This window comes from Blennius ocellaris (assembly GCF_963422515.1).
Source record: "Blennius ocellaris genome assembly, chromosome: 14".
Taxonomy (NCBI): domain Eukaryota; kingdom Metazoa; phylum Chordata; class Actinopteri; order Blenniiformes; family Blenniidae; genus Blennius; species Blennius ocellaris.
The window spans coordinates 16,181,669-16,196,852 of NC_137663.1; the positions used below are offsets into that span (position 1 = coordinate 16,181,669).

Below are 15,184 nucleotides of genomic sequence, written 5' to 3' on the forward strand. Positions count from 1 at the left end.
GTGAATGCGCAAAACTTTTGCTGCATTTTGGGTGTCTGTCTATAGAACGACTGTGGTCAGCATGATCAACATTTCCGTTTTCACTTGAATATACAGTATAGTGATCGATAACCTTAATGTGAGGTTTACTTTGAATGTCTGATAGGTCTTTATATATAGAATGTAACCACAATCTGTGTTTTCGCACTATACTGATTATACTAATTTCTGTGGACTGTGTGCAGAACCTTGACAAACTCATTTTAGTGGGTCATACATCAATATGTGTCTATTGTATATAATCACAGTTTAGATTTTTCAGAAGAGATATTTTACAAAGAGTAATGCACAACAATTTTGTGGAGTCCAAAGTATTTTGTACCTGTACAAATGTCAATAAATATATAATGTCGTCTAATCTGAGAATGTTTGGTTATTTAAATGTTTGTACGACCTCTATGTACTTTCATTATGTCTCCCATCAATATTGAATGAGTGGTAGCTTTGGAAAAGAGACTTTCATTATGTTGTAGCGAAGCAAAGCAGTAGGAGTTAAGTTGTTTTTTTTTAAGTTAATCTCTTGGGGAACAGAGCCCATAACAAATACGCTACATTTTGTAATTATGTATCGAAGAAACAGCAAATGAATATTCTTATTAAAACATATTGGGTAAAAAGAAAAGAAAAAAAATATTTCTGACATCACACAATCAGGTTCATAACGCCGCTTGATGTTGACCACCAAATTGCTTCTGTCTGCCCTAAATTAACACTGCATGCCGTTATCCACTCCTCTGTTCATTTCACTGCCACAGAGACTTAAAAGATTTAGTGAAGATAATTCAATTTACCCAGAGTGCAAGCAGGAAGACCAATGCTTGTATTTCACTGATTATTTTGTTTTTGTTTATCTTGATGCTACAAACCCAAGCATAAATTATGTCTTCTAATACCCCCAAGTGGTCAATTACAAGACTTCCACTTATTTTAGATCAGGTAAATGTCTTTGATGTGGAAATATAGAATCTCTGGAAATCACAACTGCGTATTTAGGAAGCATCCTCAGACAATGGAGACACTAAAAATACAGGAGTATAGGAGTCATACCACGGGTTATATTTTTTTTCTTTTCAGGAATTATGAAATTGTAACAATTGAGACAACGGCTGGAGTGGATGCTAAGGGCAAAAGTCAGTTCAGCTCTGCTGTTTTATTCAAAAACAAAAGTAACAAGGTACACGTTGAATAGTAATGATAGTCTATGTGTCACTACTGCTAAGTTGTGTCTTTACCAGTGTCTCCCTTTACTAACCCGGCAGCATTACAACCTCCAGGGAGGAGTTTCTGGTCAACTACAGATGTTTTCCTTTATTTAAAAAAAAAAAGGAAAAAAAAGTATGTCATGAACAAAATTTTGATTAATTTGTTCATCATGTTTCATATATAAAATGCGATACAATTTCAACCCTATAGCGTTTGAAAATGTAAAAAAAAAAAAAGTATATTGCAGCATTTCACAGCCTTCATGCATGATTTTGCATGTTCAGCGTGACTTTACGCATTAAGCCAGATTTCACTGTAGCATCACTGAGGACTCAGCTTTGGATTATGTCCACTGCTCTTACTCAAACACCAAAAGTCACTGAAACATTTTTTTTTTTTTTTTAATTCCAGTCAATATTTGCCTTATCATCTGGCGAACTCATTTTGGCACATACGTTCGACTCGATAGAGCTTTAGGGTAGCGCGTCGCTCTGTAAGAGTTCTGGTTTCAGCGTATGTGGACTCTATAGCAGGGCTTTGAAAAGGACAGGGGAGTGCAGCTCTGTTTGTAGTGTGTTACTGTATGCATAGAGCAGAACAGCAGCAGCAGCAGTGAGGCACTGAGCCGGGTGGACCATGTGAACTCCCTGTTATCAGAGGCCAGTAAAATGCCATGCTGCCTCTGTAGATCAGCTGATCTTCTCCTCTCATACTCACAGGGAAAGGTCAGATGGCTACAGAGCAGATTTTATTCTTAAATAGAACACTAGGACAAACCAGAGGCCAAAGACATAAGTTTGCACAGGCATATGATAAAACATTGAGTATCAAAAAAAACAATTAACAGATCTAAAACTTCGCATTACAAAGGCCCAAGCTTTTTAATTGCTTGTTATATGGGTGGGAAAGTTAATTTAATTTTGTTGCAGTGTTATGGTAATTTCTGTGATCTCCTTCATTTGACCCATTCTTAAGGTACCTGTCTGTGGTGTCTAATCACTTTTTCTAAAGTACCCTGCAATTAAATGCTGCTGTAGCAATAAAAACGTGTCCTCTAACCTTCATTAGAGTCCAGATTTTCTTCATTCCTTGTTGGTGAGAAATGTTGACTTATTTCGCTTCGCTTCAACGGGTCACATGAATAAACAATGTAAGAAAAGAAAAAAGAGCATCGTGTATGCAGCAGTTTTTGTTTTTTTCTCTGTGTGCATTATTTTGGAGTGTAACGCACTCCGAGGAATGTGTGCACCTCATATGTCAGCCGGCAATCACACTGCTGAGCGTGCAGGGAGGAGGCTCTGATGAGTGCAAATTACAGTCTTTTTCACTTGAGTTTCCTCGCTAAATATACCCAACTTCCCTATTAGTTTTTAAAAACCCTGCAAGACGAATGACACTTGCAAAGTGGTGGGTTCTGGGTGAGCGGGCTTCGTGGCACAACGGTGTTGGCGTCGTCATGCATTCGAAGAACCAAATGTGAACAAAAATTAGAAACTGAACATAGTTGTAGCTGACTAGCCTGGTGTACGTCGAGTCTGGCGTCGTTTGCATTTGATTTAATGAGATAAGCACAACAGACAGACTTACATAAAGGCGCTATGCTCTGGCGTGGCACTTTTATCAGCATATGTGTCCTGCTGCCTTTAGTTGGCGGCAGGGATTTAATGAACTGAGAGGGGGAAAAAAAGAAGCTTGTCACATACAATCCAGCCCCCGTGGATAATACAACTGCGCTCTGCCAAAGTATACGCACTAATCACTCGCATTAGTTTATAGTTCAATGCAGATGTTTTTTTTTTCTTTTCTTAACCGCCGTTCACTTTTGATGCCAGTGTGAAATGCACTGTCTGGCAGAGAAGAGATTAATTAAAATGGCTCATTTACGAGCATTATCACCATTGTGGTTGAGCATTTGCTGAAAGTATTTGGTTTGCTGGACAGATTTGCAGCAGATTGACCTCAGGCTGAACGGCTCTGAGGCATTTATTTTCAATATACTGAGATACATTCTCTACCAGTAAATAAGCAGCCGCTTTGTGTTGTCTCATTTAAATGGGCCCTATCATGTCTCCTCCCACCTTTGCACTTTTGAACTAAAATACTCCACAAACAGGCAACAAAGCGAGTCGAAGGTCAGCAGAATACTCCTACAGGAACAGCTTCCACATACATTTACAGTGTTTTGCATCTGGCACACAACTGCATTCATACATAGGGAAACATCACAGTGGACTGCTTTTGATAGCTTACGCATTTCCTCCAAGTAAAGTAATCAAAATCCTAAATTACATGGTGCTAAACATATACTGTGCCGCAATAAAAAAAAAAAAAAGCCATATAAAAATTCATGTTTTTAATGTGAAAAATAATCATTGATCATTTGCTCTGTGCCCATCAAACTAGTGACAAAAATAGTGATCCAAAGAAAGCCTTAGACTATAAATCGTGAAATATGTGGTGAGCTTTTGGTCAGTTTTACACTCCAATATACTGTATAACTCATAATATGCAAATACAGTAGAAAAGTATGATGATGTAAATGAGTGAAACCCAATAATTCCAATGAATGCAGTAAAAAGGTGAGAAACATATTCGTTGACCTAATTTACACTTATAAGGAGAATCGAATAAAGACAGTGTGCGTAAGCATAGCTTGATAGCTTGTAATAAAAAAAATCTATTTGCAAGAGCAACCGAGTCCATTAGAGACATCCATAGATGAGAAACAATAACTCTTTGCGGCAGTCGTGCAGGGGTAACATAAAAACGAACATATTTCTTTGAAAAATGTTCAACATGTGTCGTCTATTCTAATTCCCTTTTTTAGTCATCAGGTGCTGGGATAGTTTTTCTCTGAAGACAATGCCATGCACTGATATTTCAGCGAAGGGGGGAGAAATGTGGAAAATGTATGTCGTTTAATTAGTGAAGATGGAATGGTCTACTCTATTGCAGTCCAATTTCCCCGTTTTATTCATCATAACCTGTGCACTGGGATGATTTCCTTTCAATGTCACTGCCATGCATGTCAAACACCAAAGTTTTAGTTAGGGAGAGAGGTGGAAAAAAACGGGTGCAAATTTATGCCATATAATTAGTGGTGATGGAACACTGTTCTCCAGTGTCATCCAATTTTCTGAGTTGAGTTGATGAGACACTTGAATTAAAACCCCCCAAAAAAGAAAAGGAAATAAAAATGCGTAATGCTGTTCAAATATCCGTGGCGATCTATAATTTAGGACCGAGCAGGAGTACTTACACTGCACCTCCAGGTATTTCTGTGCTTGGAAGCCCTTGACTGCAGGGTGGTCTACGATGCAAACCACCGGCACTCCATCATCTTCCTTGCTGACGGTGAACGTCAGCCGGCTTGAGACAGTGTACATCTTGTCGTAGGTAAGCTCAACTTTCGGCTTGCCTGTGGGAAATAAAAAAAATAAAAATAAAAAATGAGCCAACTTGAACACATTTTCAGTTCAGTGAAGAATAAACAATCCCCAGTGATATTTCAAGCCTCCATCCGTCTTCTACACCTGCTTTACCCAGATTAGGGTCACCACAGGGGGGCTAGAAAGAAGCAAGGTGGGAGGTCCTGGACGGGTTGTTATTGCATCATGGGGTTCATATAGAGACACAATCTCACACACACATAGGCACCTCCAAATAATATTTAGTCAGCAGGACACATGGATGAGGCTCGGTTGGTTATGAAGGTTGTCATCTTATAGCAAAGTTGTGGGTTCAATCACCCTTCTCACCATATCTCTACGCCAAAGTGCCAGTGAGCAGAACACTAAATCCTAATTGAACTCGAGCACGTTGCAAGGGATTTTAGTTGAACGTGTGAATGTGACTAACAGTGTCAAACAAAGTGCACAATATAAGTGAAGTCTGTTGCCAATCAACCTGCATCAGATAAAAAAGTTTGCAGAAGACAACATAAAGAGATATTTACACTGGCTCACAGCAGAAAAGATCATTAAACGTTGCCTTATGTCCCTCCTCAAAGGAAATACAGACTCCTAAAAACCACAGATATGCACAAACTGGCAAAATAGTTTTCAATTTTCAGGATTTCCAAGTGAAAACTAGAAACTTTTGTAGTGTTCTGGCTGTTTGTTTACATAACAGCGATATCGGCAGTCTCTGAAAACAGAACTTAAAAAAGCTTCCATAGTGCAACGGTTTTTCAAATGTTTAACTTAATTAAACTTCTCCAGTTAACTATACATTTATTAACATTTGCCACTTAATACTTTTCTTCCATACAACAGAATTCCATCTGAATTTGAAACTTTCCTGGAAGGAAAACGATGCAGTTTCCAGGTGATTGCTGTGGTTTCACTCTAACTCCCGAAGTGAAACAACCCCAATAATCCTATCCCTTTCATATTTTCTCATTGTTTCTTCACAATTTATGCCTTTGAATAATGGGAAGTTTCCTATTACAACAATACAAAAAAACCCCTGATCCTAAAATAGTTGAAAGCCTTTTAACGCTTCCTCTACCATCTCACAATCCATGTGATTTGGTCCTTTTCTTTCACTGATCAAAAATTTAAAACACCTCATAAAAACCAAACCTGACTCAGTAAAAGAAGACAAAAAAAATGTTTTGATGGTTTTGTCAGTGCTGAACAATGACAGCATCCTCGCTTAAAATCCACGCTGAGGCCAATATTTTACTAAAGGATTTTAATTTGATCTTATGCTATCAAAACTTTGTGAACAACTGTCTTGCTTGAATGGTTGGCTCACTAAGTTGTAGTCTACAAAATAATAAGGATGAAAGCTTTGCCCTGAAGGCTGCCAGAAAAAAAAAAAGGCCGGTTTAAAATATTAAGACCGGACAAAGACAGGCATTGTTCGACTTCAAGGGAGATGTCGTTCTTCCTCTGACCTTCCAAAATATGTAGAGTTGAAGTGTGGAGTGCGTCCTTGAGAATGGTCAGATAAGATGAATTAGTGGGGAAACTGAACAACTTCAAGTCACTCCTTAGACTTTTAAAAAGTAAAATCTATTGTGTTTCAGTCTTCGATGCAGGAATCCTTCCCCTGAACAGGGTCGTCTGTGTAACATCACCAAAAACAATAGCTTCCTAAATTCAATGAGGAGGACGAGCTCATCGCAGCCAGACACAATAAGAAGGATGGATGCAGACACTGCTGCACAGCACAGCACAGCAAAGCACAGTGAAGTGAGATTGATTCTTTTTATTTGCAGCCCATTTGCACCGGTGTGCATCGATAAAACAAATACTTCAGGAAAAATGCTGGAAAGAGAGAAAAAATCCTGTGCCAACGTGGAGCGTTGCATCCATCAGTCTGCATCTCGGCTGTAGAGAACGCCAAGTGCAGATTCAACCCACCACTGCGCTGCAGCTCAGCCGCGGGGGTGATAGCGTCACTGTGGTGACAGCTGTCTTTCTGGATGCTGGCAAAGCAAATCTGTGTGATGCGGCTGGTGTAAAGGAACAGGTTGTCATGAATAAATACCACTAGAGGCTTCAGATGCACGCAAGCGCCGGAAACGGGAACCTGAAAGGGTCTGCTCGAAATCAAAACGTCTTTTGAGAAGCTTGAAAACGGGAGTGAAGAGATGTCTCCATTCAAGTCCTGTGTTTTCTGAATCTCTTGCTTTACACCTCAGGTTCTCATTGTACCATGAATAGAAAAATAAAAAAAATTACCAAGACAAGCCGAGTGTCTGCAGGTTTGAAACGTGTACAATGGCAAGTATGAAGGTAAGAAAAAGGTATAATTAGTAGAAATGGAAAAGTTGTGCGGATGATTAATGAGCTCTCATCTTATTTCCTGCTCATTCTCCCTTTTCCTACCATCTGTCATTACAGGAAAAAAAACGGAACACCCCCCCCTTGTATGTGAAGTCTAGCACTGTCTTTCAGTTTAAGCACTGCACCAGCCAAATCAAAGATAGGGAAAATAGGTCCGTATAATGCAACAGTAAACCAGTAATCACTATCCTTTTCTGCTTGGTGGAGATAAAGCAGGGGGGAAAAAAACAAGCCTTGCATGGACTGCATTGCAGGACAACTGACTGACTGAAGCAGTTTTCTCCAGGAAAAGCAGAGGAGAATCACAAGACGGACGTTTGAGCAGTCTAAACGTGGAGCATCAAATATTAATCTTCCCAGGCAGAGACAATGTGTAGCTCTTGAGGCCAATAAACAATGTTTGTCAAAAGGCATGTGCCCACAGTCGGCTGTGCGGGCCCCCGAACATTGGATGTTGGCTTGATGCACACTCTCGCATCCTGGAAACAACAAGCACTGGTGTAGTAACACTGCACCTTGACAACTTTTTTCTGTGTGTCTGCTTCATCCGGTGTGCACTGCTGGCATGAACAACATCAAATCACTCTCACTACGGGGATGTGCTGCAGTGAATTGCCCTGGCGCCCGCATGTACAGTACAGCAAGATTCCCTCAACTTTGTAGATCTCATTCCATTTTTTCCTATATATGTGGGAATAAAGGAAGAAAAGTGCAATCTTTTGACCTTTTCCCCCCAAAACTAATTCTTTACTATTTATTCTCTTGTTTTAATTGCCTTTTGGCTTTCAAATATAATTTTCTTAATATCTTGTTTTATTTCTATGATCTCAATGTAATTCTATGTATTTATTACAATTACTTTGTGTATGAACAGCGTTTTACAAACTTGCCTCGCCGAACACAACAGTCAGTAAAATACAGTCAATGAAAGTTTCAAGTGGCATTTAAAGAGTTTTAATGGAAAAATTTTTTTTTTGTATTTCATTTTTCATGTCTTTGTTATTGTGCTTGAGGTGACGGCACACTTCAACCAACTTATAATATAATTTATCACAAACTGTGATTTAAAGTCACATAATCTACACGCAGCAAGGATGGCTGCACACAATGTTGCACATTGAACAACTTTCTGACTTCAGATTGTCTTCAGACCCAGAAGTGAATCAAAGTGCTTTTGTCATTAGAATTTAAATCGGAATGACTCCATCACACTTAAACTTAACTGTTTAACACAAACTGACTTAAACATGTCAGCAGTGCATCCGTGAACAATCTCCCATTACATAGCATCCTCAAGGGGCTTTGACAGAGATATGGAGAGTTTAGCTCATGCAAAATGGTGCTGCTGCAGCTCATCTACTTCAAAAGATCAACAGATTGAGAGATTCGGAAACGGTCCTCAGCATACCTTGCTTTGCAAAAGAGTGCTGATTTGAGTTACTTTTGCCTTTCGGTAATGTTGGACCAGTATGACCATTATTCTCTCACCTCTGGCATCAACAAGGCATCTTAGCCCAGGGAACTGCTGCTCACTGGATATTTTTGTCTTTTTTCCAGACCTTGTTTTTTTTTTTTTTTTAAACCTTGAGGTAGTTGTATGTGAAAATTGCAGGTCAGCAGTTTGAGGAATGATCAGATCAGATCGACTGTTAGAACCAGCCAAACCACCGTCAAAGTTATTTAAATGACCTTTGTTCACTGCAAGGTGATGCTTCATTTAAATGGCCTTTATTTTTTGAGATACTTCATGATCCTCTCGGGGAAATTATTTCTCTGCATTTAGCAATTCTTATTCATAAAGACCCCATACAGAAAATATTGGGGTGCTCTCAATGTGAAGCATAAATGTAGTCAGACTGATGTGCAAAATAATAAATCATACATACATATATTTCAGCACAAGGGGGAAATGTGAATATTAAAAAATAATTATATTGTCTACTGGATTGTTCAAACCTTAAAGCACCTCCACCTCCACTACTGATTTAATGTAAATTATTATCTGTGTGTCTGTACAGTTATGGAAATCAAAATTCATGCATTTCATATTTTTTACATTGAAAATGCAATTTAGTTTTAGAATATTTAAGAGCGTAACAGACTAGTGAATTGCTCATTCTCTCAGAGCTGGGATCAGCTTCAGTACAACATGATCCCGAGCAGGATGAAGCAGTATAGAAGACGGATGGATGGAGGGATATTTAGGATGTAAATACAGTTCATATCGAGTGCTGGTGACGGCTCCTACATGTTGCCCCACGGGCTCCCAGTTTCTCATGTCTGCTTTAACCCCATACTGTGATTCTTCTAATACCTCACTGAGTAGAATTTATGGCTGATCTTTATCAAACTACACTGGTAATACGATGTTTAATATCAGGACACATGCCCGGGGCTATCACTTTCAAATGCACATATAGATTCTTTATATGAGCCGACTGACCCTCACTGGAAGGTAGAAGAGGACCAAGCTCGTCAGCCCAGCGCCCAAAGACCACCTATAACAGGCCGGTAACAATCCAATCCAGTGGTGTCTCCAGTCCTGCCATTTACTTGGTCCCAAATATTCTTTTATCCATTTGTCCGGTCTTCCTGCAGAGTAATTGAAATCACCCTGTGGTTGTCTCGCACTTGAAGCTAATGGCTCCTCCGGTGCCTGTCATTCATTGAAGTGCCCTGCTGACTGCTTGTTCTATCCATCTTCCTCGCATTTGTCTTACAGGAACAGAAAGGAATGAGCTGCACTGCTAAGACTCCTTTTTTATTATGACTTTCTGTGTAATGTAAGCCTGGGAGCTGGATATATCTGTGTCGGGCATATGTTAATAAATCACTAAACAAGCAGGATAAGAGCAGAAGGAAAAAAGAGGGAGATAATAGGAAGATAATGGGTCTGTGCATATTAGGAGAGATGGTTGGATTTACATTGGCAAGCATGACAATTGCAACCTTTAAATGATATTTAAGAGAGCCTGATTATCCCTGAAGGTAATTAAGTTAAATTCTGGGGACGTTTAATTAGGAATAAGTCTGCCAGGCAAGGAGCAGCAGCTAAAGGCAAAGTAAGTAATTCTGCCCCAGTGTCAGAGCGCTGGCACCCTCAGTCCCTTCTTTCCATTCCCATCTCTCATTTCCATGCACTCTTTTGTCTTTTCAGCATCAGCAGAGCAACGCGAGATTCAGAACTGTGGTGTGTGGTGTCAACTGAAATCATGTGGAGTCGGTTTGCTTTTCTGAAGAGAAAGTGTCAACAGCACGATCAACAAGCCCGATCTCCAAGGACAATGAAATCAGTTGTACTCCACGAGAAATTGTATGTGTGAAACAATGAAATATGGACTTTAATAGAGGGTGAACCATTGTTTTAGAGAGATTTTGCTGGTGGCACCTTTAAACTTGGAGTGAAAATGGATATAAAAAAAAAAAAACCCAACATGCAGGAGTGTGTCAAGTGAGGTACTCAGCAGCCCTCAGTTTTGTGCTGTGTTGTATTAAAAAAAACAAAAAAAACAACTTGAAAGTGTGACGACCCAGCACATTGAATGCCCGTCCATTCCCAACAAGTGTGTGTGTGTGTGTGTGTGTGTGTGTGTGTGTGTGGGGGGGGGGCATTATCCAAATCACTTTTGTCATTTAACAAAACAAATGTTTGAAAGCTCACTTAAACAGACCGCAAGTACTCACATTTGTTCTATTATAAATGGAAAACAATGACACAGCACATTCCGTGCAAATGGGAAAATGCTGAATGGGGTTGTGTAGAGAAGTGATTGTGGGTGGAACCTATTTAGGTGAAATACTGAAAACCCTGCAGAGTGCATCAGTATTTCACAGTGACAAACAGGCACAGCAGATAATGGTTTCACTTGGCCCATTTACAAAAGCAGGACCACAAATTAGTCACACTATTCATATTAAGTAATAGCACGACATTAAGTAAACACATTTTCAAGTAGTTTGTATGGAGAAAAAGTAGTGCAAACTGCATGATATGTGCATTAGATGTCACATATAGAAGCTAAAGTGCTGCCAAAGCAGGAGAAATCTGGAGGCCAAGTGGAGTCCACGTTTAGGTTAACCCGTTTCATGGTGTGGACAGCCCCTTAGAAATGTCTTCACCCTTGGCATTTGTGAACATGAATGGAGAGTCAGGAGAACGTTTCTGCATGTACTGTATCTGCAGGTCAGCAGAAAGCAAAAGGTTCTACTAAACATCAGGCATCAATTTTTACGACCTTGTTACACTGGAAGGTTCTCAGATTTGAGCTGACCACTAAGAGCCTAATGCTCTGCAGTGTAGAGGTGAAGCTGCTTTGGGTCTTCAGCACAGCTTCTGATTAGGACCTTTGTTTCAAAGTCTTTACAAAGCTTACTGTCTGGGCTCTGAGGTGGAGCTGCCTGGCAGGAGGCCTGTTCACCCCTGAGCTCAGCACAGACTTCTGAAGCTCAGTTACCTTTGATGAAGGCATGCGGGTTGTAACGGTGCCAACAGGCTCTGGCCACCACTGCTCATCCACGTTGCTTTAATGGAAAGTAGTCAAAGTCGCAGCAGAGCTCCATTTAAAAAGAAAAAGTAGCAGCATTCATGCAAGAACCAAATGTGCAGAGCAAGCAAAGGAAGAAAGAACGTGTCCTCAAAGGAATCCTGAAACAATCATGAAACAAGCCAAGCGAAAAAACTGGGAAGCATTTGACGTGTCAAAGACTTCAATAGAAACGCAGCAGAACTTCAGACATATAGTCGTAAGATAAACAAAAGCATTTCAGCCCTGAAATAATTTTCCCACTGGCTTGTTTGTTATCATTGATGGGTAGTGCGGCCGACACGGTGGTTCAGCGGTTAGCACTGTGGCCTCAAAGCAAGACGGATCCTGGTTTAATTCTGCGGCCTTGTGTGTAAAGTTTGCATGTTCTCCTTGTTCCTGCATGGGTTTTCTCTGCTTCTTTGTGTTTGTTGTGTGATGAACTGTCGACATGACCAGTTTCTCTCCGCCGTTGCCTCCAGCTGGGATCAAATTTAATACTCAGTTGGATAAAGCAGTACAGAAGACGGATGGACGATTGGATGGAATCACTCAGAAATGTGAGATCCCCTTTTGTCCTTTCTTGGTTTTGTCATTTCCCACTGGAGAACATTTAACAGACACCTTTGAGTCTATAATACTGAGCTACCTTCATGCTGTTTGTGCTCAGTAATGTCTTAGTCAATGAAAACATTTTTCTTCATTATCTACTCAAAGGAGACACTCAAGCTTACACAAAGGGAAATATCTTTTAAAAAACAAAACAAAAAAAACAACGCAATCTCTTCAAGCCACCTAAGTATTTATTGTACCGTGTTCACAGGTAGAAGCTTCTCGATTGATGACTGTGGAGTTTTATTGTTGTTGTTTTTTTCTTAGCTGAATGTGGACCACATACCTGGAAGCTCTTTATCGCCCTTCATCCATCTGATGGCAGCGGCGGGCTTGCTGCTCATGGCGGTGCAGGTCATCTCTGTCTCGTTGCCCTCGCTCAGGACCTCATCCCGGGCCTCGATGATGGGGTCACCCGGAGGTACTACAACAGCGCACACAAACAAAACTGGGTAAACACTGAGGAAATTTAGCACTTATACCGCCTCAACGCTGCACATGAAGGGAACAACAAAGCTGATGTTAGAGGAGAAGACGGTCAGATTGGCAATTAGAATAGTAGAGCGCACCAATGACACGACGACGGTTGGTTCTTTCTTCTAGTCGAACTTAGAAAAAAAAAAAAGCATTTTGCTAAAGTCTATACACTTGTTAAATGTATATTGCCTGTTGTATATACTGTTTGCCTGTTAAATGTATATACTGTTTCAGTCATTCAATCCATTTATGCTTAATTATCTATATATTGTACTCGACATTTTTCTATGTGTGTTTTCCTTCTGTCACTTTTATTCTACGTATTTTATTCCATAACTCTTTAGGGCTATCCATTTTATACTTTGTTTCTGTACAAGTATGTGTACTTCAATGTTTTTTAATAACCTTTTACTTTCACTCCCTAAATCTTAACACAGTTTCTCCATCTTTTGTTATTCATATTTATACTCAGAGTTGAACAAATTTTAGCAGCCAATGGTAATGGATATCCACGCTAATGCTGGAGAAAGTTGAAAAAAATTAAAGTAATCAAGTCACAGCAAAAATGACTGAATGGCAGCTCAAAAAAATCAGTTTTTAACTTGAAAACAAGTCTTACATTACAACAACTTAAATTAAAATGTTCTATGTTCAAATGGGTGTATATGTAAATGCATGTAGCACCCAACACCAAAAGATTTAAGATGCATTACAAAATGATATAGTATTGTGCACCAATAGTTAAACACTACTATATTTAAGTGCATTTCAGAACTTAATTTTTTTACTTTTGTTTCAGTAAAGAAGCTAATCCATATTTCAACTTTTTCTCCTTCCATGTACATTTACTTAAGTAAATAATATGAATTGTTTGTGTATAACTGGTATGTGTGAATTTGAAGGAGCGCATATAAACATTCATAATATAATATCACATCAAATTCTCTATATTTGTCCTCCAGTGTGGAGCAAAAACACACAGTTTGATATTTCCCAGCTATATTTGACGACATAAGTAAATAAGCCTCATGAGCAGAGAATTGATTAAAATCAAACGTGACCGGAGCGCTCACTCTTATGTGATGAGGGCACGATCAAGCAACACTAAAACGAGGTGATGATGCCTTTTACCAAGCATGTTGGCACAAACAGCTGATGACAGCTGACCTTCTTACTCATTCGAAATGTCAACTAAGGGTGGAAAAAAATTTGTTTTTATCATTTGATACTCTGAGGACACATCAAGGTTTTCCTCTGTTCTTGTTCAAAGTGTGTAACCTGATTAGCATTTATTTGTTAGGGTCAGGTCACAAATTATCTAAATTTAACATCCAAATATAAAAAAAGCAACTGTGTTTTTAAAAATATATATATAAGCAAAGGTTTCATCTTTTGTCTACCAAACAGAATGAGTATGCATGCAAGTGCGAGTGTGTTGTGTAGTTGTACTTAGCACAGTGATGTCAGCGTAGGCCTCCTGTGGAGGGTCCGTGTAGAGCTGGCAAACATATCGACCCTCGTCTGACAGCGAGACATTAGACAGTGACACCCGCAGCTCGTTGTCTGAGAAGTTCACCAGCTGAAAGCGAGCATCTTTCAGTGCTGAGGGAGAGAGCGAGAGAGAGAGAGAGAGAGAAAGAGAAAGCGAGAGAACGAGAGACGTAAACAAAAATAACTAAACCGTGTATGGCACATGTTCACAACCACGACAAGACATCAAATACAAACAAGCCGAAGCAGCCTTTAGTTTCTCTGTTTGCCACTTGTGGAAACAACTTCCAGAATATTTGAGGTCAGATGAAACCACGTTTTAACCGCCTTAAAACATGGCTGTAAGTTATTGTGGGAATCTTCAACAGCTCATTAAGTCTTTACTGTCTTGCTTTTACAGTTGTTTGCATCAACAAGTTGTTTGGACCAGATCCACGGGGAGTTAAGGCTCATCAATGATCAATGCTATTCACTACATCTAAAAGACTTTTAAGTTTCTAATTGTGTCTGTTTTTAAGGAGGTGCAAACCAGCTCAGTCTTTCGCTGAGATGTTGTGGTATTTGTCTTGAGAGGCATTTCCAGAGCTGTCCATGCACAACAAGTGCTTGTGGACTTATATATGATAACATCGTTTCTGTATTCATACTTTGTGATCATATCTGATATTGTGATTTTCTGTCGATTTTCAATGAAATGGCCTCATTCTCATGGCTTCATGCAAATAAATCCTTCATGCTGGTGTTATTCATAGGTTCATTCTTAATAAATCACTTGTAAAATGCACAAACAGGCAATTGTAACAATCAACAACATAATAAATGCATGTAATGTAATAATTTAGGGCATTTTTAATGGAATAACCTACCGATAATGTGAATAGCTAGCAAAATACAGCAATTACTGAAAGATTATTAAATTAATGAGTAGGATCACTATGCCTTTCCTCTATTCCCTTTGTTTTTGTGTTTTTAATAAATAGACTGCACAAACCTGCAAAAAAATAGTTATGAGTGAGTTATGACTTATTACAATTTTGGCATCAA

At 39.3% G+C, this 15,184-nt stretch overlaps 1 protein-coding gene across 3 annotated transcripts in view; it reads right to left on the reverse strand.

Moving 5' to 3' along the window:
• Positions 1-15,184, reverse strand: part of cadm1a (cell adhesion molecule 1a) — a gene marked incomplete at its 3' end in the record, with an annotated part of 423,559 nt that overhangs the window by 68,252 nt on the left and 340,123 nt on the right. For all 3 annotated transcript variants that reach the window (XM_080509140.1, XM_080509139.1, XM_080509141.1), the window contains exons 4-6: positions 14,099-14,251; positions 12,459-12,596; positions 4,502-4,660 (exon numbers count right to left, since the gene is read on the reverse strand). In XM_080509140.1, coding sequence (XP_080365266.1) covers positions 4,502-4,660; positions 12,459-12,596; positions 14,099-14,251 — 450 coding nt within the window. The remainder of the gene's footprint in view (positions 1-4,501; positions 4,661-12,458; positions 12,597-14,098; positions 14,252-15,184) is intronic.